The following is a 26,986-nucleotide window of genomic DNA, read 5'->3' on the forward strand; positions in this document are numbered from 1 at the left end:
TGTCACTTCATATGTCAATTTCATGGGACTTCCAACAAATAGCATGTATTTGAAAGCTGATAAATTAATGACTTGTCTAAATTAGTTTTCTTTGCCAATGTAGTCTAGAGATTCAAATGAAAACCAATGTGTATGTAGAATAGTTTCAATGAACAAATACATAGATATATGCACACAATGACACACACGCATCCCTCTACCTGCTATTTGGAGAAGGAGGGTGGGGAGACAAACCTTGAAAAACCCAAAAGTACTATTTTGAACTCGTTCCCCATTTCTGTTTTTATTTATGGTGTTTTTATTATTTTAATTTTTCTTTGGCCCCAATTTTATCCAGTTTATAGCTTTGTGCTAAAACACTGTTCCCTCCAGATCCTATCTCTACCAGCTTATATCCCTATCTATTTGATGACTACACAGTGCATTTTCCAGCTTTGAACTGGTTCTGTCCTCCATTTTCCTTGCTTTGTGGCAACTGGAATCTGTAACCAACAAGAGAATGTTGCTGCTTGGTTGATGGGAACAGAGCAGGTCCTTCAGATACTCCAAGTGTCATCAGGAGAATTATAATTCAGATTTGCTATCATGCACCACAAAGGACTACATTTAAACATCTGACTTGCAGATGTTCCAACTAAAGAGAAGAGATTGCTCAAGGTTCCTAAGCCTCCTTCAAAATGGCAGGTTGTCCTACTGAGGATGTTTGTCCTTTGTGCTTCTGTGATGCCAGAAGCTATGCTATCAGTAATGCAAATACCAGCAGGGTTTCCCATGATAGCCCATGGCAGACAGGTGTCAGGAGAGCCTCCACAGTAAGACAGCCTACTAAGAAAGGCCAAGAGAGATAATTCTTAAAATTAGCCATGACCTTACAGATCGTAAGAGAAGATTACCCACTTTAGTGAAATGAGGCCCTGAGGGTGGAAGGCACTACACAATAGAAACAATGGACTCAGACATATCAGGTAGATAACATAGGATCAGGCAACATTTCACTCTGCTGTGTGATTGCTAAACATGCTGTTCAGTTAGTTTTGATATAAGTAGACTTACAACTAACTTTGACTTAATCTTTTAAGCCGACTTGACACTAACAGCAACGAGAAACCACTGTAACTACTCAGAAAGAAAGCTCAGCAGTGACCAAGACTTTCGTGCATTTGAGCTTGTAATATATCTACCTCTGCTTGGCCCGGTTAAGGAACTACTTCATGGACTGAAAACATTCTCTAAAAAGAATCCTTTTGCATCTGTGAGGGGGCACAGGAAATACGTACACATTCTTCCTAGAGTCTGCTGTGTCCACTCTTCTCTCTATACCAGAGACAATTCAGGGCTTCCCTGGAAATTCTAACAACTCACTAAACACTATCATTAAACAACAACAACAACAATAATCCATTATATGCTCTTGTATGCTCTGTAAACCTACAAGGATCCCTAACTTACCCATTGCCATCAAGTCAGATCCAACTCAGAACACCTCTCCCTGGGTTTCCCAGTTTGCCAATCTTAATAGGAGGAATTGGCCCACCTTTCTCCTTCAGAGCCAAAGGGGGGGTCAAGCTATCTGAGACATTAGGCCTTTTAGTTAACAAGACAACACACTTTGGGCTACACCAGAACCTCTTACTGATCATGGTTACAACCTAAGAAAATGGATAATTAGGCTGTTGCCTAGAATTAAATAAGCATTTGATCCAAAAAACAAACAATGTTTTTAACAACTGGAAAATAACAAATTATTTTAATGCTTAGGAAATGCTTATAATATATGAAAAATGGCAAACAGTTTCATGTGGAATATAATCTTAACTATATCACATACATACACAAGCTCACACACTTTGAAATGAGTTTGTCTTTGTGGCAGAACTATGAGTTTTCTGTTTTGTTTTGTCCTGAAGACGCAAAATATTGGTTCTTATGATAAAGCCAATTATGTGACAGAGCTTATTCTCAAAGAAGCAATAGAAAAATATACTGCCTATATTTGCCCAGGGGAAGGTTGACTTGCTCAGAGCTTGGAGGGAAGCAGTGAGGGGTATCTGGGGAGACACTGGGCAAAGGAAATAATTTGTAAACAGACTGTCAGAAGATATTTTTCAAGAGGCCCTTACTGTTGGAAAAGGAGAGCTTGGAAACTGGGGTGATTTTTCTGTGACAATAATATAGCAGTGGCCAACAAAATTTCATGACTAGGATGATGCCTGAGAATTATGTGTTACATTTGGGGATGTCAGTATCATAAGCAAGTAATTTTGAAACCTTGGTTCCTTTCTTTAGCCCCTCAAAATCTCCATGCCAGACCCTCCAGGGGCAGAGAACACGTGCACTAGAGAATGGCTCAAAGTGAGAATTTCAGCCTTATAAAATTTTGCCTCAGAAAGACACTTGGGGACAAAAGTGAACATTATATTCTCATCTAGCTTTTTTATCCAAGGACATCCAGAAATCAGTTGCAATCCAAGATGTCCAGATGTCCAGTCACTCTTCGAGATTGTCCAGAGTGAGACTGAGGCACGTAGGATGGGTTACAAATAAACAGAACATTCTAGAACCAAAACTGTTTGAATATGTATAAATCAGAGGATTTGTTGTTGTTGTCAGGTGCCGTTGAGTTGAGCACGACTCACAGCAACTCTATGAACAAAAGATCTGGACTCCGTTCTATCTTGTATCATTCTCACACTTCCTGACACACAAGAGCCCATTGCACCAGTCACCATGTCAGTCCACCTGGTTGAGAGTCTTCCTCTCCTTCGCTGATGCTCCACCCTTCCCAGCATCATGTTTTCTTCAAGGAATAGCACCTCCTAGCAACATACTCAAAGCATGTGAGGTGAAGCCTCATTATTCTTGCCTGCAAAGAGCACTTGCCTGCACCCTCTCCAAGACATATCTGTTCTCTTGGCGATCCATTGGTTGTTCAGTGCTCTTCTCTAACACCACAGCTCAAAAGTGTCAATTCTTTTTATGTCATCCTTATTCACTGTCCAGCTCTCATATGCAAAGCTTGTAATCAGAAAGACTATAGCATGAATCAGATGCACCTTAGTCTTCAAACTGACATCACTACTCCACAATAATTTGGAAAGGTCCCTAACTGCAGATTTTCCCAGTGCAATGTATCTCCTTATTTCCTGACTGCTGATACCAAGGGTGTTAATTGTGGATTCCAACAAGATGAATAAGGAGGTAAAATATCAGTTGATTCATGGGGTTACTGCTTTTTAAGTAATTCTTTACAGTAAATACAGGGTCCCTGGGTGGCACAAATGGCGAAGTACTCAACAGACTAAAGGAATGGAGGTTCAAGCACACCCAGAGACACTGAGGAAGCAAGTCCTGCTTTTCTACTTAAGAAACAAATCCTCTATTGAGTATAGTTTTACTCTGCAATGCATGGTTTGCCAGGAGTTGGAATCAATTTGACAACTTCTTTATGTGTGCATGTCACTTTTCTTAAATGGAATAGTTTTTTATATACACATAGCTAAATATAGAAATATGTGTGTACATTTGTGTGTATATAAACAGACATTTATACATTGATATATACACACAAATATATCTAAATATATTTCCATACACATACATTTGCATAGGCATGGAGGAAAACAGAACTGGAAGAATATAAAAAGTAAGAGTGTTTTTATTTTAGATAATGGAATTATGTTTATTTTCCTCTTTTTTGTTTGTGTTTATTTTCATTATTTTGTTATTTACAATGCAATGTATTTTGTATTCATTATTGTTACATTGCTGACAATGAATATAAGACTATTTGTTTTAAAAAACAAAACAGAATAAACATATCATTTTGATGTTCTATACTTTAAAATGATTGCTATATATAAAGTGGAGTTTCATCCTAAAATATAATCCCAATACTTTTCATTTTATCAGGTATGTTGTCTGCTATTTATCAGGTATTTTTTCTGCTATGTTGTCAGTGTTGCTGTATATCATCAACTCGGAACTGACACATGGCTGACCATCTGGAAGGTTTTCAGAGGCAGTTAATCTCATGTGAGGATATTGCCCATCCTTCTCCCACAGAACAACTTCTGGATTAAAACTGTGTGGCTTCACGATTGTAGCACAGCTTCTGAACACTAGGCCATCAGAGCTACCCTGTCAGTTGTTTGGCAACTATGTAACAATGTAATCATTCTCCATGATTCCATGGGGTATATTAGCCAATCAGTTATGTAGAATTCAGAGTGAGATACAACCACCTAGTCAGGCTACAACCCTGTACTGGTGGAGTCTCTCTAAGGTGTGGCCTGCATGGCTCTTTAACTTACAAGAGATGAAAGGAGGGAGAAGTGAGCAGAGGGTAGGACTTCAGTACCACCAAGAAAGAGTCAAGATTGAAGCTCATCTTTTGGACCTGGGGTCCCTGTGCTGAGAAACTCCTCTTTTCAGTTTCCTCTGAGATAAGAATTTCCCCTGGGAGATAAAAATTATAATAATGATACGTTATCCATATTAATTATATCTTACCCATTGATAAGAATCTGACTCCAGATCTGTAAGACAGAGAAAGCTTTCTACTAGAGCTGGTGCCCTAAAGTCATACTTCCAATCTCCTAAACTGTCAGAGACTATATTTGTTTACTAAAGCCATCCACCACATGTGATATTTCCGTTAGAAGGACTAGGTAACTTGATGCTTGTTTATCTGCTTGGTCACTGGCAGAAACTGAGTGTCTATTAATCTGTTACAATTTTGGGTGGAAAAAAGGACAACTGTGATCACTATTTTAGAAATTATGACCTATTTGAAATGGTGGTCCTGAGATATCCCAGCTAAAAAGTAGCATTACCAGGATTTGTACCTAAAATTCTCAGCTCCTTTAATCCTAAAATGGTGTCCTTTAACCCTATAAGGGTTTTCTCCTGAAGTAGCCAGTCACTGGACATTTTTATTCCAATAAAATACCTTTTTTCTGAGAGCAGTGTCTTTGGGTGGGCAGTGTATTCGGTAAGAAGTTGTACTTCAATCCCAAAGGCAAACAGTTAGAATCCACTAGTTGCTCCACAGAAGAAGGATGGGCAATCTCTTCCCATATGATGTACTGCCTCTGAGAACCCACTGGAGAGTCAGTTATGGGTCGGTTCCAACTTGATGATATTTAACAGTAACTGAGTCACCAGAGCTCACTTTACCACAAGGGAGTCTATCAAATATAGATTATAACTCTTATCATTAATTGCAGGGAAATGGACCAGTGGGGCTCTAGAATCACTGAGCAGACAGAGGCTGCTGAGAACTTCAGATGAGAAGGGGCCTTAATGACATTGTATAAGAAAACAGGAAAGGTTGCGATTAGAATCCTCCTCAAAAACACCAAGCCCTCATGATAATGCTTTTCCTGGTCTGTGGCATGATCCAACAGGAACTGAACTCACACACTCAGAAGCCTCAAGTCGGGACCATGGATGTCACAGGCAACTGTTGCCTCACGGGAGACTTGAGGTCCAATGGGTCCTCCACAAGGTGGCACTTGGATTTCTCTAAGATTTTATATTCTTTGGTTCTTAAATCAATATTTTAATCTAATGTTAATAACTTCCAAAATGGCTTGCCTCTGGAAACTCTATGTACAAACAGTGTTCAGGCTATTCGTTCATAGAGTCACTATGAGTCGTCTACCGACTCGATGGCATTAAACAACAACAACAACAATGTTAATGAGCCTGTGTGTGAGGACAGGAGTTGAAAACAAGTATGGCCACGTGTTTCTGAAAGGAGTACAGATTCATGATGACTCCAGTGCTGTGCGGCTGGAGTGGTGTTCCATGAAATTGTCTTTTTTTTTTAAGGGAAAAATAGTAATGACAGATTTATTAGAAAGTGACATTCCCAAAGAGATGGACCTTCCTCACTGAAAAGAAATATGGAGAGGAAGCTCCATGAAATTCTCAATGACTGATTTTTCAGAAGTAGATTACCAGGCATTTCTTTCAAGCTACCTCTGGGCAAACTGAAACCTCTCATGGTTAAGTGAGCAGGCAGGTGTGCCAACCATTTACACCACTGACAGATTCATCTTTGCATTACTCAAAGTAGTCCCTAGTAAACACATATCAAATATTAATTTCTACCTATTGAATGAATTAATTAATTTATTTACCAATTAATCAAAGATGATATTTCTATAAAACAAAATAATGTACACCTATGCAGAATTCATCAAAATAGATTAAGTATAAGGATTGGCATATTAAGATAATAAATAGCTTTAAAATCAATATTATTATATAATATATATTATATTATAATATTATTTAATCAATCACTTATAGACATAATTAATGGTCTCTTATGGGAAAAAAAGGAAGTCAAGAATATGATGAGCAAAGAATCAGTGATGATAGGAGAAGTGAAAATCTAGAAGTCAGATATCTGCTTGGGTAGCAAAGACCTTCTTCTTCCCAGAAGTCCAATTTCTGCATCTGAATAAAGCACTCCTCAATGAAAAGAACTGTCAGAATCTAAACATTTTATCACAATCAGACCAAAATGAGGAAAGAACTTAGCTGTAATTCCTCATTTGCTAATTCTTGGTCCTAGTCCCTAATTCTTAAGAGTAGTTAGGCAGAATAATTTTCCCTAAGCAAAGATGTCCACATCCTTATCTCTGGAACCTAGGAACACATTGCTTGATACTCAGAGCTGACACTTCATTGGGTTTCCAAGGCTGTAGATTACAGGGGAGGAAATCACTTCTCTTTCGCCCTCAGAGCTGCTGGTAGATTTGAACTGCCACACAGATCTCACAACTCCCATTGGACTAGACCACCAGAACTCTCTTACACGACAAGATTTACTTGAGTTGTAGGTGGGGGGAAAGGCTGTTCATCAGCAGATCTTGAAATAGGAGAAAATCCTAGACAAAGTGAGGCCAATATAATTACAAGGGTCCTTATAAGGAAGGAGGAAGGCAGGGGAGTGTCTGAATGATACTTTGTGAGAAAGATTCACAAATCTATCAGCTCTTGCTGATTTGAAGTTGAGAGGGGTCTTTGGACCAAGGAACATGGGCAGTCTCTTAGAAGCTGCATTTGCCTCCCAACGCTGTAAATCTTTACAGCAGCACAGTGCCGCATCTTTCTTCCCCGGCATGTCTAGTGTGTTTAAACTTTCAGTTAACAGTCTAGAACTTAAGCCCTGTGCTACCAGGACAGGTTTTGTCTTTTGGGTTTTTTTTCCCCTCCAGGCAATGTGGGTTGAGCATGTCTATGAAAGGCATCATATACAATGCTAGAATGACGTAAGCCTTCTGGGCCAAAAGAACAATGCTAACAAAGCCATAAACATAGAAAGCAGCAGCTTGCATTAGAATTTGCAAGAGGCCAATTGACCAGAATGGGGAGATGTGAGACACCCAAGTTGTCTAAATAAATGGGCCTGAGATTTATTGCTATACTGAGAAGTTTAAATATATTCCAAAGAACCAACATTTCTTAGCATGTTTCCTACGAAACATCAATCCTGCCTGTAGCTCTGCCAAAGTAAGTAGAAATGTAAAAAGCCTTGCAGCAAATATGAGTTTGGGAGGTGTTCTATAGCACCTCACCCTCCTGAAAGCTGACCGTGCATGTTGGCACAGAAAGGGCTCCGGGAATTCGGCAGTAAGGAAACCTACTTAAGTTGACTTGACCTAGCATATCCCTCAAGTATTTAATCATAGAAAAATGTTTTGAAAATATTACTTATTACTATCCCTCAGCGCAAATGTTTTCTAAAACAAACTTTGGGAAACTCCACAACAGGTCAGTGAAGGAGGCTGGGGTAGGCTCTTGTGAAAGCCAAGTGTGGTATGAAGAAAAGGCTGAAGGAAGAAATAAGTTAGTTACAGGCCACAGAAAGAAGTTAGTTACAGGCAATGGATTAGGGTCTGGCTGACACAGGACTAAGGGAAATTATTTATTAGGAAAAACAACATAAAGAGACAATCAACCAGAGTTGATGACTGATTAGCAACATGGGAAAGAGATGCCAAAAGTATGAGAAATAACACTGAGTCTCAAAACCTGTGCAGCTGGGATGAGGGGATGCCAGAATTCAGTCAACAAATCAGGGTTGGAAACAGCCATTAACCCCTCATCCAACTCCCAGCCCAGTTAGTTCCTTTGGGAAAATCAAAGGTAGCAACTGTTAATCAAATTCAAAGGCAGAAATTGAAAGAAGAATGAGGTCTCCACACAGGTGAAAAGCTGAGGTCTAACACGTTAAGCATCTTGTCAGGAAGCCAGGTTCAGGACAAGGAAGACCAGAGAAATCAGGTATCAGAATGAGAACATTACTAAAGGAAGAATACCATGGACATGAGTGGATAAAGGCAAGGCGTAAAATGAGTCCTTAAGTGGTGCAAGCAACAGCCTCTGTTACTAACATAAAGCTTGCAGGTTCAAGTTTACCCAGAAGGCCTGGTACGATTCTGCTCTGGCACACAGCACACAGGGGTCATATGGATCAGCATTAACTCCATGACAGCTGTTTCTTTAAAAGGGAAATAAAAGAGAATAGATCTGTGTGTGCACTAACAAGAGATCTGGAACAGGAGAGTAGAGGCAATGGTCAGGGCAGAGCACTAACTGAGAAGTGGACTCCGATAAGGAGAGAGTGATGATTTTCATAAATACAAATTTCACATCAAAGGGAATGTGCAGCTAATCAAATGAGCTATTTCTCCATTTTATCAGCCAAGGCTAGAACCAAAGAGATGTTAATTCAAGAGATTGGAGAGGTTAAAGCGACCTCATAAATGTAGACACACTTTTGGAAGAAGAGCAAATGTAGCTGCTTTCAGATAAAAGCCACTGGTTTTTTTTAAAAATAAATGAATCATCTTCATATGTTGTTGTTATGTGCCGTCAAGTAGTAGCGACCCTATGTACAACAGCCCTAAACCCTGCTCTATCCTGTGCCAATTGCACTGTCTCTGACACACCCATCCCGATTATCCCAGTCACTGAATCAGTCCACCTCATAGAGGGTCTTCCCCTCCGGCTCTGTCCCTCCACCCTCCCAAGCATGATGTCCCTCTCCAAGAACCTGTCCATCTTCATATAGATCACCCCAAAACAATAACAACAGAGGAAATAATTCAAGCTCAATGCCATCAAGTCAGAATTAACTCATCTCTCACCCATGAGGAGGTTCCCAAGGCTGCAAATCACATGGAATGAGATGCCTCAAGGAGCCACTAAACAGCCAGAGAAGCGTGGCCTCCAGTTAGCAGAACAACTCTCTTTGGACTACACTATCAGAGCGTCCTGGAGCTAAGAGAACTCAACTAATTCATGGTCATTGCATCAGAACTTAATCAGAGTTGACCCTCCAGTGGGTTCTCAGAGGCTGTAAACTGCACAGGAGGAGACTGCCCATCTTTTTCCCTCGAAGCAGCTAGTGGATTCAAACCATCTACCTTTGGCTTGGCTGCACAACTCCCAAACATGAGGCCATCATTCTGACCTTCGTAGTCTTCTTATCATTGAGAATTACAGCTTTAACACATTTCTCTGATCTTCAGATTCTTCATTTGAAAATGAAGACAATAACACCTTCTATTTCACAGCATTGTTGTAAGGATTAAATGACCAGAATACATGGAGAGTGTTTATCCTAATGCCTGACACGGAATTATGCTCAATAAATCACTGCCAATAACAGGACCAATTGTGGTGTCCTGTAAAAAAGCAGTAGCAATTATTGTTGTTCTTATTTTGCTTCTGGGACATTTATTCCTCCAGAGAGGAGTAAAACTGCCTCAGCTTTGCATCAAGTAAGATATAATTTATTCCACACTGTTTTCCACAAAGTGTGTGCTTTCAGTTTCTGAGTATCAGGTTTGGATTTGGATTTGTCACTGAGTTTGGTTTGGTTTTATCACTACGGAGTTTTGGTCACATATGTTTTCTGTCAACACTGGCTATTTGATTCTTCCTGGAGATTCAAGATGGCAGCCCTTGCTAAAGTGTGCCAGAGGTCCAATGATGAATTTGCCTATCAATTCTGCTAAGTATGTTATTTCTAAAGCAGATCAGAAATGACCTCAATGGAACAATTTAACAATGATACATTTATTTAAAGTAACTTTGCCATATGATAGAACAAATAAAGGACCAGGGAGTCAAGAAAATCAGCTTCTCATTCTATTTCTGTCAGTACACTGTGGGCCTCAGTTTTCTCACCTTAAAAGTGAGAAAACTGATCTCACAGTTAAGGTCCATTCACCAACACAATTCCATGACCCTAACATAGTGATGATGTTGAGCAGAAGAGGAATTTTGCACTTTATACTCTTGGTGTTAATTTGTACAGAGTTGTTTACAACTATATGCATTTTCATACTGTAAGTAAGATAACTGGAGGAGACCTTTACTTCTGCCTGGAAATAATTTTAGCAAGCATGGAGTTAGGGCCTGAAACATGGGTAGACAGGGAACCCCAAGGCAGTCTGCTTTATTGGTGAGCTCGGAACTCAAACCATCATCAGCGTCTATACCTGAGCCAAAAGCTGGACATGTCCCAAGAGTATAGGAAAGATTAACTGAGAATGTGGCTTTCTGTGACTCTCAGAGCAGAATGCCAAAGCAACACTCTTAATTAAGAAACTTTTCTTTTCCTTTCTTTCTCCAATCTTCAACTCCCATGAGTAGTAAAGTCCTCCCCATCTTTCTCTCCTCCTTCTAAGTGCAATGGGTTAACAAGTCATACAAAACCACCAGGAAGCTGAGGGAGTAATTCCAGCCCAGGCGCAGGAGCAAGACTGCCTGGCAGGAGCTGAGGCTCTACTTCCTATTCTGGGTATACTATTCTACGTTAGACGTGGAGATGTCACTTTTTTTGACACCTGAGCAGAAAAGGCCAATTGGTATAAAAGTACATGCTTGGCAGAGGCCCAGAGAAAATGAAGAAAATTGTCAATGAGATGGATTGACTCAATAGATAAAATAATAAACTCAAGCATGCCAATCAAAGATCATTGAGATGGCACAGTTCTGTTATAAATAAGGTGGCCGTGTGTCAGAGCAAGCTCAGCAAAGGACAACAACTGCTTCAACACCACACCAATTGACAGCAGACAATGTAAAGCCACAGAAACCTCTGGGAACTAAATCAAAGCCAGAATAGAGCAGTCCCATATAGTTTCCAAGGCTGTAATCTTTACAGAAGCAGAATGCTTTATGTATCCTTCTGGAGTATGGCTGGTGGGTTTGAACTACCAACCTTTCAGAGAGCATTATAGTGCTTAACCACTGGTAACCAGGCTCTTCTCCCTTGAAACAAAAAACTTATTTCCTCAAACAGCCACTGCCGGTGTGGTCTTTCCCAGGCACTATAGTTGGTACATTAAGGTTTTATTTGTCATAGTCACCTGCTGGTCGGGGCCTCGGAAACAGTGGCCAATCTAACTTCTAATGTTGTTGTTGTTATGTGCCATCAAGTCAACTACAACTAACTCATAGTCACCTTATGCACAACAGTTCTGAACCCTGCTCTATCCTGGGCCAATCTCACTGTCTCTGCCACACCTACCCTCATTACCCCAGTTACTGTGTCAATCTACCTCAATTAGTGTCTTTTTCTCCTGCACTGTCCCTCCACCCTTCCAAGCAGGATATCCTTCTCCAAAGACTGATCCCTCCTGGCTACATGTCCAAAGTATATAAGATGGAGTCTCAAAATCCTTGCCTCCAAAGAGCAGCTTGCTTTCACCCACTCCAGGGCAGACCTGTTAGTCCTCTTGGTAGTCCATAGTATGTATACTCAGTACTCTTCTCCAGTATCACAACTCAAAGGTATCAATTCTCTTCTGTCATCGTTGGTCACTGTCAAGTTCTCAGATGCATAGCAAGTAATAGCAAAGACCATGGCCTGGGTCAGGTGCACCTTTGTATCAAGAATGATATCCTTGCTCTTCAGCCCTCTGGAGAAGTCTATGAAAGTAGATTTTCTCAATGCAATTTATCTTTAGATTTCCTGACTGCTGGGCCAAGAGTGTTGATTGTGGAAATAAGCAAGCTGACATTGTTAACAACCTCAATCTCTTCTGTTTCTATTATGATATTGCCAATTGGCCCAGAGGTGAGAATCTCTGTTTTCTTGATGTTGAGCTTCAGTCCATATTGCAAACTCCAGTCCTGACCTTCTCTGTAACAGATGCTTCAGGCCCTCCTTGGTTTCAGCAAAGAAGGTTGTGTCATCTGCATAACACCAGTTGTTGATGAGTCTTTCTCCAAGCCTGATGCCACAAGCTGAAGCAAAAACTTCAGTGGCCACTTAGCCTAAAGCCTCCTTGGCAGAGTGAAAGTCGACACCACAAACTCTTATTCCAAGAGCATCTCAAATTTCCTTGCTTTTCTGAGGGAAGGGAAGATTCTTGCTGTTCAGGGACCTGGAGCTGCTCACAGTCTTGGAGGCCAGAAATCTTTGCTCAAACATAGAATTACTAATTTGCTGAACCTCTGTCAGCAGAGATTTCTCATAAAATGGGATCCAAGTCACTGTTCATTGTGCTTTTTTTCCAGGGGAATAAATGACATTGTGGTTGTATTCTCCTTCCTAGAGCTACTCAGTTTAATCGGCAATACCTGTGGGCCTGCTGGGGGATAGAATAAACTATAGCAAATCCAAGCAGGGCAGAATGCACAGCCACCTCCCGGTCGGAGTGGGTGCACAAAGCAGGCGCTGCTGCTGCACACAGCTGGAAAGAAACCCTTGGGGGGTTTAAAAAGTCACCTGGCAACTGTGAGCCTCCTTGCACCCTGAGAGGCTGAAATTTGATACTTCCTGTTACTTTTGGGACCTGTAGTTGAGGCTGTTTCAATTAAATGCACATCTGTGCTCATGATACCCTTCACGCCTCGGAGTTATGTAATCGTGAACTTTTGGCATGAGTTGAGATTTGAATAGCGAGTCTGATGAGGCTCTGGGTATAGAGTCATGAATCTATGAGGCCTGGGGTTGAGCAGTCACATCTGAGGGGGTTTTGTTGCTTCCAGTCCTGGGCTAAGCACCCCTTGGTGGTGCAAACACCTATGTGTTCAGAAACTAACTGGAAGTTTGGGAGTTTGAATCCATCCAGGTGTGCCTTGAAGGCAGACCTGGAGGGTACTTCCAAAAGATCCTAGCCTCAAGAACTATACAGAGAGCAGTTCTGCCCTGCAACAAATGAGATCCCACGGGAGGGCATCATGACAGTAATTGGTTTTGACTGGTTTGTAAAAGAGGGTTACAAGATTATATTCTCATGCCCTGTTCTCTCAATATCCTCTCAATATTTCTGTCTCTCTTTCTGAAACTCTCTCACACACACATCACTTATCAGGAAAGGCTTTGTCACTAAGCATGATCTTCATGAGCACTGAAAACAAACACTCTGCAATCAAACAAAAGAATTTATTTGATTCAAGTCTCTGTAGGGTGCTTAGGTCGAGATCCTACTTACTATTTGCCAACACACAGTCAAATAACATTTCACATAAACCATGTGCTGCACACATGTCATGGATTAAATTGACCCCCTTCCCCCAAACACACGTGTCAATCTGGCTGGGCCATGCTACTCAGTGGTTTGGTAGTGATTTAATGAGGCAGTCACCCCAGTGATACGATCGGACACCACTCAGGTCCTAGGGCCGATCTGAAGAAAGGGGAGTCTCCCTGGAATGTGACCCGTAGCATGTTGTGTAAGAAACAAAAGGTGGGAGAAATGAGCAGACCCCCCACACACATACCAAAAGAAAACCTGAGAATGAAGCATGTTCTTTGAATGTGGAGTCCTTATGCTGAGAGCATCCTAGACCCTGGGGAAAATCAATGCCAAGACACACAGAGATCTCCAAGAAATGTCAGACCCACAGAACAGCATGAAGATGACAAAAGCCTTTCCTTGAGAGTTAACAGAGAAACACAATCCCCTCCTAAACAGAAAGATGGCCTGGAACAGGCACCCTGAAGCTGACTTCTAGCCTCCCAGTTAGTGAGCAAATAATCTGTGTGTGGTGTTTCTGTTACAGCAGCTCTGGTAATTAAGACAGTACAAATCAGACAAGTGGCCTTCTTGGCACCTTCATAGTCACATGTTGCTCACTCAGGCAAAGGAAGCCTTGCTTGGGCTACTGCTTCATGCTTTGCAAAGTAGCTCCACTTGCATATGCAATTTATAATGTTTGTTTAGCTCACTTCAAATATGTAAATAAATCATCCAAACCAATTGAATTTTCTTCTGGTGGAAATGAAAAAGGAGTGAGAACATCCCCTGGTCATTAAAAAACACAAATGCTTATCTCACTTCCTTCAAGTCTGGTTTTAGAAGATATTTGGGTTTTGGTTGGGTTGTTGTTATGTTTGTTTTTTTTTCTCATTTGATAGAATCATCCTTACTCCTTTAGCAACAGTTCTACAAATACCTGTGACACACCCACAACCTAAACAATTACAGTTGAGTCAATTCTGTGACTATAGGCTAGAGCAGGATTGCCCCATAAGTCTAAAGGCTTTATAGCTACACACTGCCACGTCGTTCTGCCATGGAATAAACAACAGGTTCAACTCCTAATTTTTCAGCTATCCACTGAGCACTTAATCAGTGTATCAAGTATTTAGGTTGTTCAAGTATGAATACAATTATTCATGGGTGAATTATTGCTTATCTACAGGGTATCCATTAGGGTCTTCAAAAAAAGAGGAAGACTCTCAATTAGATGTACTGACACTGCTGCTGCAGCAATGAACTCAAGGTCGACAGTGCCTGTGTGAGGAGAATTGCTTTATTCTGTTGTGCTGTGAGTCACTGGGAGTTAGAACCAAATCCTTTAGGGTGGCATCACAGCTCCTTACCACTAGGCCACTAGCATTTCCTAGACAGATAGGTCAGTAGGTAGGTAGGTAAGTAGATCAATCAGATACTATATACAACAACATGTAATATGTGTATATATATATATATATATATATATATATATATATACACACACACACACACATACATATATACATATATATACACACACACACACAAACTATAGTCAATATTATTTAGTAGAGAGAAACTGAAAGCATTCTCCTTGAGAATGAGAGCCAGACAATATCACTCTTACTCAGCATCGTATTGATGTTAAAGTCAGAGCAATGAGGCAGGAAAAACAAAGTACCTCCAAATTGGTAAGAAAGGATCAAAAGTATCCTTCTTCAAAGAAATGGCCTTATAACTAGAAAAGACTCCGTAACAAGACTTTTAGAACTTACAGGAGAATTCAGCAAAGTGTCAGGATACAAGATCAAGATACAAAAAATCATTTGGATTCCTTCATGCCAACAAAAGAGAGCTTTGAAAGTGAAATTAAGAACACAACTCTCTACAATAGCCTCCCAAAAGATAAAACATTTCAGAATTAATCTAACTAAAGATGCAAACCATTTATACAAGGAAAACTACAAGTACTGAGAAATACACAAATGGGAAAACATACAAGGCTCCAAGAGAGAAAGATACAGCATAAAAAAGGTCAATCTGTAGATTAAAATAATCTACAAATAATATACAAACCCAGACAGAAAAACTAGCTCTCATTTTATATGGAAATTAAAAGAAATCAAAGAAGTGTAACATTACTGAAAAAAAGTAAGAGAGATGATGTCAGAAACTACTATAGAGCCAGGATAATGACTATAACAATAGATTCAGCATAGGATGATCATAAGGATGGCACAGGATAAAGGAAGATTCAGATCTGTGTTCACAAGGTTGTTATGAGTCATACTTGACTTGAGAGCATCTAATAACAACAATAACATGCATAGAAAAATGAAACAGGACTGACACCTCACACCATAAACAAAAATAAAGTAAAACTGATCAAATTTCTAAATATAAAACTAAAAACATCTTGGGACGAAAAGTAGGGATAATACTCAGAGAACTACTAGATAGCATAAGGAGAATAAAAAACCATCCAAGCACAAAAAGCCAAAGACTAACTAGACAAATCAAATCACCTCAAAAATTAAATACTTATGCTCATCAAAAGATCTCCGCAAATTAAAATCTACAGACAAGAAAAAGATTTTTGTTTATGACATAAAGGACAAGGTTCTAATCTCTAAATTTGTAGATAACGTTTAATGTCTAAATCTGTAGGTAACTTTAACACTTCAGCAACAAAGACAATCTAGTTTAAAAGCAAGCAAACTATAAGAACAGACACTTCACCAAAGAAGAGGTTCAAGAGACCAGCAAATACTTGAAGAGATTTTGGCGATCATTTAGGTGTGAGGGAAACACAAATCAAAAGTACAAGGAGATAGTGGCTAAGACTATGAATAAAAGTGAGAATCAAACAAAACCATAAACCAGAAAGTAACAAGTATTAGTGAGAGGGTGGGGAGATCAGAACTTGTAGATTGCTGATTGTTTATGGTTCAACTGTAAGCAACAGTACTTGAAAAACAACAAATAAAAACATATGATCCAGTGAGCCAACTAAGAGCTAGGAGATGAACAAAAACATATGCATATCCATACTCAATCTCTTTGCTCATATTTGTTGCTCTTAGGGTCACCATGAGTCACTACCTGATGACTACAAGAACAGATGGCAACAGGCTCAATTTGGAATTATTCATAATAGCCAAATGATGGAAAGAAACCCTCTCAGTGGTCTTCAAGAGATGAATGGATAAACAAGCTGTGGTACATGCATACAATGGAATACTGTACAACATTAAAGAATAGGGATGAATGTGTGAAATATCTCTAAAGATGGCAAGAGAGCTCACACACAGAAAAGGGGGGAAAAAATCTGATGGGTTACCAAAGATCAGAGGGGGAGGTTAAAGTTATAGATAAATATTTGGTTGTAGATATTTATACAAACATAATCATGGGTACTACAAGGCACAGCATAGGACAGGTTTCAGATTCATTGTTCACAGAGTCACTATGAGTCGCAGTAGACTTGACAGTGCATAACAATAACAACAACAACAAATGAATGCTAATATTCTAGACAACAGAGCATTGAGGGGCACAGTAATAGAATCTTAGACTTAATCAAATATCTCTGGGGTCAAGGATAATAGACTTCAGGGGCATCCATGTCAATTGGAACAATATAGTTCTTAAAGCCAGTGTTCTGTATTCTATCTTGCTGAGGAGCATCTGAGGTCTTAAAAGCTTGCAAGCAGTCATGTAAGATATAACTATTACTCTCCTCATCATAAACCACAACCTCTATGATCCTAAGACCAGATGGATTAGATGATGCCTGGCTACCAGTACCAACTGCTCTCTCTGGAATCCTAGCAGAGAATCCCAGACAGAGCATGGGGGGGAAAAAGTTGGAAAAAAAAATTAAATTCAAAAAAAGGCTTATTCATGAAACAGAGACTGAGTGAACCTTTGAGTCTATAGCATTAAGACACCCTTCTTGACCTGGAATTGAAGAAGTTCCTAGAACCTACTTTTCAGATCGACAATTGACAGATAAAATCAACAATTCCCTAGAGGAATATATTCCAAGAACAATTATCTAAAGCCAAAAGGACAATATTTGCCCAAAGCAAAGACAAGAAGGCAGGAAGTGGTAAAAAATTCAGGCAAAAGGAAGCAAGGAAACCAAGTAGGAATGTGGAGATTGTGGGGAAACAATGTGAGGAATACACATCCTGAGTGTGTCCAGCAACATCTTTATCTAACAAAAACAAAAAAGTGAGTAGAGGAAGAGGTATCTCAGTAATACCAAGAAAGGGCAGCCAGGAATACAGATCATCCTTTGGACCTAGGGTCCCTTCCTGGTGAAGCTCCTAGATCCAGGTAAAGACCGATGCAAGATACATGGAGGTTGCCAGGGAATGCAGGGCCTATCAAGCCTGAGAAGGAAACAAGGGGGAAATGGGATTTCTTAAAAATTAACAGAGAAGAAAGCCTTTCCTTAAAGCTGACATCCTTAATTTGGGCATCTAGCCTCCTAAGCAAGGAAACAATACATTTCTGCTGGTTAAAGCCATTCTCTTGTGACATTTCTATTATAACAGCACTAGATATTTATTGAGAGATAGACACACATAAATATGTATGTGTTGTTACTGTTGTTGTTGTTGTTGAGTGTCATCAAGTCATAGATGACTTATAACGACCCTATGAACAAAAGACCTGAACACTTGTATAACTTTGGTCACTTATCCATGTTCATAAAGTTTCCAGAGGCAAGTCATTTCGGAAGTGGATGCCACTCCTACTTCCAAGCTTGTTTTAATCAGGAAGCTCTACTAAACACTGCCCACGATGGGTAACCATTATTGCATTTGGCACATCAGTATCACAGTGTTTAGCATCACAGCAACCACAAGTTACCTCTGTACAGCAATGCCCAGACCAGTGCTATACCACCTAGAAGAATGTTTGACAAAAAACAATCTAAATCAGGTTTGAGGGCCACAGATTCAAACCACCCACCTTGCCTTGGTAGAATAACTTTCTGTCCACTAGGCCAACAGAGCTCTCTCTATGTTGTCATTGTTATTGTATATATGTATGTATGTATGTCATATATATGTATATATCATGTATGTATATACTATATATATCATATAGGTATATACATATAGGCAATATAAATATGTGTATATATTGTTTATGTGTATATATCAGTGTGTATGTGTGTGTATATATATATATATATAGAGAGAGAGAGAGAGAGAGAGAGGAGAGAGAAAGAGAGAGAGAGAACACACTACATATTGGTTCAACCCTCTGTCTAGCACTATGCTGTATTGTGATGGTTTATATGCTGCTAGAATGTCAGAAGCTATGCCACTAGAACTTTAAATACCAGTAGTGTCACCCAAGGTGGACAGGTCCCCATGAAGTTTCTAAATGAAAATAAACTACGAAGAAAGGCTTGGTGATCTACTTCTAAACACTAGCCAATAAAATTTACTGTATCACAACAAAACCTTATTTAATCAAGTGCTAGAAGATAGTTCTTCTAGGTTGGAAGGAACTCAAAATACACAGTGGATGCAACAACGGACCAAGCATATCAACCATCACAAAGACACCGCAGAACAAGGCAATGATTCATTATGTTTTACATGGGGGAGCCAAGAGTTGAAGTCAGCTCAAAGGTAACGGTAACTAACAACAACAACATAACCATTGTCTCTAAGCACTAACCATTCAGAGGTGGGGGGGGGGAGGAACCCAGCAAAGCCAGGGTAATTCTTAGTAATATAAACTGTGGTTGCAGACAAGTGAAATAAACAAACCTGTTCCCATGTGAAAGCTGTCTTTCAACTGTCATTAAAGCCCACTTCTCTAAGCCTGATTGGCTCTTACAACACTTCATAATAGATTTCATGTCTTGGTGAATCCTGTTTATCATATATTGGAACTAATTTGACATTGACATCACAAATAACCATCTTTCAATGAAACGTTTCAGAAATCTACCTCAAAATCATATGCATTCAAGGAAGACAAAAATGACAATTTGCTACTAAATCTAGTTAAGTGTTTCTATTTGGGGATGATATCCAGCCTGTTTATAGGTCTGTATGTAATCAGCAAAATAGTTTTGGGTAGCTATCAGAATAAGTCATGCTTAGAAAGAACCTTCTAGAAATCAGTTATGGGTGGGAAACAAAACAGGAAGGATAAATTGGTTCTTGTCAGCTCAATGCCTTCTTGTTTCATCTTTATGACCAGCAATCAAGCAGTGCTCAGGTGAAAAGGTGGAAGTGGGGTGAGGGAACTGAATAGTTACAGCTATTCAGTTTAATAACGCTAGAAGTAAAATCCCTCCTAGATTATTAATAACATTTTTGTTTATATATTTTGTTTTAGTCTCTGTGGCTTAGAATATCATTACCAATAAAAGACATAAATCATTTGGTCCTTTTTAAAACCTCACTAGACCAGTGATCTTCATAATTTCTCATAGCAACAAATCCCAATGGAGACATCTATAAGCATCTTAAATGCAACACTGTGATAAGGTTATGTCAACTTAAAATATCTGTAGCCATGTAGGATGAATCCATCCTACAGCCCCAGAAACAAAATGTGAATAAAACTTAAAAGAAAAAAAGTCAAGCAAACCAGTTTGTTATATAAGCAACCTGTCTCAAAGTAACACTTTATCACCGGTTTTCCTGTTGTTTATAAACGCAGAACAGAAAATAGCACACACATTATTAAATGAATAAACTTACTTTCAGTGCAAATAGGGCAACATCCTTTCCTGTTGAGAATTTTACCCTAATTGAGAGGAAAAACAAGTAACAGGTTAGTAAGAAGAAATACAGTCTGCTGGGGACAACTCTCATTTTTTCAATCTAATACCAGATAAACCAATAAAACCCATTCAAGCTGTATCTGAATGCAAAGTGCAGATGGAGATGGTGATGATGAGGAAGTTTCAAGTATCAAGTTCTAAAGCCACGTGAAGATAGTCAAAAAGCTTTCTTTTTAGGGTGTTTTTCCCCCTTCTTCAAGAAATATAATCCCTAATAGGACTCACTAGTGAGATTTTTCTCACATGGAGGGAAGATGGAAGCAATCTGGTCTCAAGCTTTTCACTGATATCCAAATCCAGGGCTCTGGAGACCGAGCACATATATGAAAGCAGGAATGTTGTCTGTCAACCTACCAATCCAGCAGGGCTTTCGGATAGGGGAACCGAAACAATAAACCTCAATCTGGACTCAGACTCATCTGGTCACACGGCTATGTGGAGATTAAATTCAGTCAGATTTTTTTTCCCTCTTCTAGTGAGTAGTATGTTATCCATTTTAAGTCATTTTATCCAGTCAAAGCCAATGTAGCTGAGGGCTTTAAAATGCTGAATAATTTTCCATTACCTTTCTGGAAATACTGTGCAATCTCCTACTTTGTATTTAATTTCTTTTGAATATGTGACATTTAAAGGAGGAAGCCTGTTCTGTAGGCCCTTATCAGAGAACGGTATTGTCTTCTCCCTGACTCAATAGTTCACTACATAAGAAGATATGTGGGAGATGATTATGTAAACCAATCAAACACCCAATTACTCATTCCAGTCATTTTAACAAACAGTGGATAGCTTGCAGAATTAAAGGAGATAACAGAATATGTTGGGTTTAATCAATATCACATATTACTGTGATGATTACTAAGGGCAAAGAAAAAAACTTGCAGAGAGTCCTTGATGGTTGCACAACACAATAAACATACCTATCACTGTTTTGTTGTTATTGTTTGCCATCTAATGGGATCAACCCTTAGCTGACCTTCAGAAGCAGTAAATCGCATGGGAGAAGACTGCCCATCCTTCTCCCAAGGACCAGGTAGTGGATTCAAACTGTGTGCCTTTGAGATTGCAATCAAGTTTCTTGCCAGTAGGTTATCAGAGCTGTACACAAAAGTGGTTGGAATGACAAATATCTCATGTATAGTTTGTGGTGGTTGTTGTTGTTAGATGCTGTCAAGTCATGTATGACCCATAAGGACTCTATGAACAAAAGATCTGAACTCTGTTCTACCCTGTGCCATCCTCACACTTCCTGACACACAAGAACCCACTGCAGCAGTCACTATGTCAGTCCTCCTTGTCGAGGTTCTTCCTCTCCTTTGCCTTCCTATCATCATGTCCTTCTCCAAGGAATAGTACCCCGCAGCAACATGCCCAAAGTATGTGAGGCAAAACCTCATCATCCTTGCCTCCAAAGAGCACTCCAGCTGCACCCTCTCCAAGACTTACCTGTTCATTCTCTTCACTGTCCATGGGATGCTCAGTGCTCATTTCTAACACTACAGCTCAAAGACGTCAACTTTTCTTCTATTACACTTATTCACTGCCTATTCTCAAATGCATAGCTAGTAATCAGAAAGACTATGGTCTGAATCAGATACACCTTAGCCCTCAAACTGTCCTCATTATTCCTCAATAATCTGGAGAGGTCTGTAACTGCAGATTTTACCAGTGCAATGCATCTCCTTATTTCCTGACTTGTGGTACTAAGGGCATATTTTACCAAAATGAAATAGAAACACTTGCAGCACTCTTAGAAATATTTCCCTTGATATAGATAAAGAAATTTATTTCCTACAGCACAAAATGGTAGGTGCAAAATCAAACCTAAATTTGTGTGACTATGAAGGCCTTGCTTCTTCCACACTAGATTTTTATCCTATTAAGAAGGGATCTTTCACCTCTTAAAAGAGTTTAATATATCCTGAGTATTTGCTATGCATTAGAAAGAGCAATGCATATTCTATACACTTGATCTCATTTAAATTTCATAATCTTCCTCGTTCTTTGCAAAAACAAGAGTCATATCTGGTATGAGGTTTTTTGGCAATAGTTAGGCCTAAATTGACTCACTAAAGGTTACAATAAATTTGAGTAAGACTTTAAACTCAGCGTCATTCAGCTGTCTCATGGGTGGGACATTATAGCATATTTTTACTGTCCAGAGCACTAAGATGCACTTGATCCAGGCCATGGTCTTCACAATTACTTTATATGCATCAGAGAGATGGACAATGACTAAGGATGAGAGAAGAAGAACCAATGCCATGAGTTGTGGTGCTGGAGAAGAGTCCTGAGCATACCTTGGGCTGCCAAGAGAACAAACAGGTCTGTTTTGGAGAGTGTAAAACCAAGTTTCTCTTCGGAGGCTAGGCTTTTGAAGCTCCATCTCACATATTTTGGGCATGTGGCCAGGAGGAACTGATCCTTGGAGAAGGGTATTATGGTTGGAAGGGTGGAGGGACAGTACAGGAGAGAAAGACCCTCGGATGAGATGGATAAGTAACTAGGATAATGGGGGTAGATGTGTCATAGTCAGTGAGATTGGCTCAGGACAGGACAGGCTTCTATGAGTTGCAAATAAGTCAATGGCATATAACACCACCAATAACAAAGCACTTATGGAACACTGATGACATAGTAGGTTAAGTGTTGGGCTACTAACCAAAAGATGAGCAACGTGAACTCTTTAGCTATTCCATGGGCAAAAGAGAAGACAGTCTCCTGTTAAGATTTACAGGCTCAGAAACTCAAAGGATGGTTTCCATGAATCAGAACTGGATCCGTGTCAATGAGCTCGGTTTCTGGTTTGATAGTTCTATTGTCTATTTCCATTTACTATATGGGTGTTTTTTGGATTCTAATGCCTGAAAGTAAATGAGGACAAAGCCAAATCAGATTATTTCAGGCCCATTAAATGACCAAAAGCATCCAAAGGTGTGGTGAACTAAAGATGCAAATGGTGTAGAGCTATTGAAAATCAAAGCTACAGGGAGCTCTGTGGCATAGTAGCAGGAAGCTGCACTGCAATCTCAGAGGTGCATGGTTCAAATCCACCAGATGCTCTGCTGGAGAAGGAGGGACAATCTCCTCCTGTACCAGTCAGATCTGATTTGATGGTACAAACACACACAAATAATAAAATAAAAATTTTTTAAAAAGAAAATCAAAGCTACCACAAAATATGAAAATATGATTCCCTATAGCTTTACCTGCCCAGAATTAACCAGTTCTCTTCTTCAAGAAAATGAGATAGGAGCTGATGGGAATCTTGAATTAAATGGACAACAAGCTATAGGTTATGAATTCAAACTACCTATGTTATACTTAAGTAACTGGTACTCTGGGCATACTGTACTCTAGTCTCTGGCACATGCCTAGTACCTGCACCTACCTCTAAGGACTGGTGTCAGCCATTAATGAAGTGAGCCGTACCACTGTAGACAAAGCCTCTGTGTGTGTGTGTGTGTGTGTGTGTGTGTGTATGTGTTAGCAAAGATGGTATGACAGTGTCATAATGACCTAGTTCCCACTGAAACGCTCACAACCCTTCTCACAAATGACTCTCCTTGGCCTCTTGGGGAGTTGGCAAAGAGACTGGAGAAATCCAGCCATAAAATTCTTGTTCATCAAGACACACATACTTCTGGAAAAAGAAGTGTGTAGTAGCCAGGAAGGCCAGAACAAAGAATACAGGCTGCTGTTTGAATTTTGATTTTCATTTTTTAATCTCCTCAGGCAATGCAAGGGAGGACAGGTAAGTATTTAACAGGCTTCCATGATCAAAGAATCTCTCAAAGACCTAGTGCTTCTCCTGAGAAGGGAAAGTGTGAATGGGAGGAATGGTGGGAATATTGCCTAGAAGCACAAAGGTGGCAGGGCACTGACTAACTTTAACAAGGCATGGAGCAGTGGGGAGGGAGGACTGGATGCTTCTGGTCCAAATGTGGTCCACAAAATGAAACACTAATGAGATGTTAGTGACATTCAAAGTATTGACCTCCTCACAAAAGGCAACAGGGCAATAAAACCCATCCACCTCACTATAAGTGGCAGGATTCAAGTGAAGCTGGAAGCTCTACATCGGCCTGCAGAGGCTAGTTCCTTGAACCACCAGGCTGGCACACCACCCTGTTTTTGTCTTGTAGAATAAGGAAGCCCATTATTACTAACATGTGCTGCAAGAGTTCATTAGCACTGAAGGTTCCCCAAGGACTGGCATAGATGATGTGATTCCATTTTTCCCAATGAATATTTATAAGCAGACCATGTTCAAATCTATTTATTGTCTATCCTTTCTTTTTTTTTCCTTTTATGTGAGGTTTTATGTCTGAGGTTTTTTAAAGCAAGACTAATTAGGGTTCTTTTTTCCCCTCTTTTTTTCCCTCTCCTTTATTCAGTTGTGCAATAGCAACAGCTGTTGTTTTTTTGTGCCTCATTTGGCACTCAAGTAAAAACAGCAACTTTTTGCTTGTAATAATAACAGATGTGAATAAAATTAAAAGCTGCCTATATCAGAGAGAGGAGGACATGTTTTGAATATATGGATATGTTTTTTAATTCACTGGAAGGTACTGAATAGATGTGACATTCTCCCCAAATGCACAAAACCTTGAATGATTTCAAGCTGAAGTGAATTCAGTGAAGCTCATAATGGTCGCTTTATTCAGCGTGCGGGAACTATGGGTTTCTGAAAAGAGGCATTTCCATAAAGATTCTATTTACATCTGGGGCTACAATGCACAACAGAGCCAGAGAGGAGTGATCTAGTCAAGGGGTTACAAGTGGTTGCTAGAAGGATCAAGTTCATGGGAATTTACTTATAAACAACCACATAATGAATTGAGTGTTTGGCCTAGAGACTACGGAGTTGTGCTAAAAATTAAGGCAGTTTGAATCCACCAGCTACACCATGGGATACAGAGGGGTAATCTCACTCCATGAGATTTACAGCTTCCCAAAGCCTGCTGGACGGGCAGCGAGGAGGTGGTTCTGACCTAACAGCAAAGAGGGAACATTTGCTGTTTTTGTTTATTTTATTATACTGAATGGCTCTTAGGAGAAAACTCTGATTGTAGAAGAGAAAGGAAGGGGGGGGGGAAGCAACAGGTAGATAGACTATCAAATAATAAAGTCAATAAAGGAACTTAAAGGAAGCAGGAGTTGTGTGCTGTCGAGTCAAAAGTAGACCCTCCAGTAGCTTTTCAGAGGCTATATCACAAGCGAGGTGACTGTCTGCCTTTCTCCTGTGGAGCTACTTACGGACTCAAATCGTCTGCCTTCGGCTTGGCAGTACAACTCCTTACCACTAGGTCATCACAGGTCGCTATCATAGGGGGTGGTGTTCTTGCTCTTGCTAAGTGCTGTCAAGTCCAGGATGTATCGAAGCAACATGAACCCTGTCCTCTCCTGTGCCATCCTCATCACCTCTAACACACCTGAGCCCACTGCCACAGCCACTGTGTCAATCCATCTCATCAAGGGACTTCCTCTTTTTCGCCATCCCTCCACCTTTCCAAGCATGGTGTCTCTCTCCAAGGTATAGCCCCTTCTAGCAATATGACCAAAGAATTGTGAGATGATGCTTTGTCATATTTGTCTCCAAGGAGCACTCAGACCACACTCTCTCTAAGACATATCTTGTCCTTTTGGCATTCCGTGGGATATTCAGTACTCTTCTTCAACACCACAGCTCAAAGGCATCAAGTCATTGTGGCTTAGTGGAAAGGAGTTACATTACCAACCCAAAGGTACACAGTTCAAATCCAACAGCTTCTCCATGGGAGAAAGATGGGCAATATCCTCCTGTGTGATTAATTGTATCTGAAAACCAGCTAAAGGGTCAGCTATGGGTTGGTTCTGATAGCAGGAGATAAAGATGTTAAAATAAAAACTACTGGCAATCATCCAGGAGTACAGGAGCTGTAACTAAAACAACATGAGAACTATTATCCTTCCAAGCTAATCTTAATAAAATGACAGACAAGCTTTGCAAAAGTTATTTAGCTATTTGGGAAGTTGAGGAGTTTGAGGGCTCTGTATTCAAAAGATGACCTGGGGCCAATGGCATGCACAAGGTGATTCCCAAGACATCGTGGTAAAGAGAAAATCAAGCTGTACCTGAGGGCAGCTGCTGATGGGGACACACTGCTTCTTGCGACACTCTATCTTGCCTTTCACACAAGCACAGATGGTACAATTGACAGAGGACCACATCTCTCCATCCTGCAAACAAAGCATAGAATTCACTATTAGTGAAGCAGATGGAAGCTAATCCAGCCCACTGCCACTTCTCTGGGGAGGAAAACCTTCCTTACACTGACTGAGTTACACTATTGTTAGACTGAGACACTCAAGTGTGCATCTATACCAATCAGCTTTCAGATGAAAAGGACTGGGGATTTGGGTGTTTGCCTGAGCACGTTTGTCTCCATATGTGTGCATGCATGAGAGTGTGTGCCTGTGTGTGCACGTATGCATGCCACTGTATGTGTGGGTTCATGTTCCCCATTAGGGCTATGGAAAGAATTGTCTGGTCAGGCCATATTTACATCTCGCTTCTCATGCTCTGTTTACTTATGTTTACCCTGAGAGAGAAAGACAGAGTCCTAAATGAATTTTCACACATGCTACAAAAACAAAATTTCATTTTCTCTAGCTTGCTAGAACTGAA

The 26,986-nt window shown here is 40.0% G+C and overlaps 1 protein-coding gene across 2 annotated transcripts in view; it reads right to left on the bottom strand.

The window, feature by feature from the left end:
* The window catches only part of BMPER (BMP binding endothelial regulator), a 372,831-nt gene that overhangs the window by 125,881 nt on the left and 219,964 nt on the right, over nt 1–26,986 (bottom strand). For both annotated transcript variants that reach the window (XM_006887599.1, XM_006887600.1), the window contains 2 exons: nt 26,434–26,538; nt 20,237–20,282 (listed from right to left, as the gene is read on the bottom strand). In XM_006887599.1, coding sequence (XP_006887661.1) covers nt 20,237–20,282; nt 26,434–26,538 — 151 coding nt within the window. The remainder of the gene's footprint in view (nt 1–20,236; nt 20,283–26,433; nt 26,539–26,986) is intronic.

The sequence above is a fragment of the Elephantulus edwardii genome, unplaced genomic scaffold (assembly GCF_000299155.1).
Source record: "Elephantulus edwardii isolate Elephantulus edwardi_28Jun2011 unplaced genomic scaffold, EleEdw1.0 scaffold00059, whole genome shotgun sequence".
Classification (NCBI taxonomy): domain Eukaryota; kingdom Metazoa; phylum Chordata; class Mammalia; order Macroscelidea; family Macroscelididae; genus Elephantulus; species Elephantulus edwardii.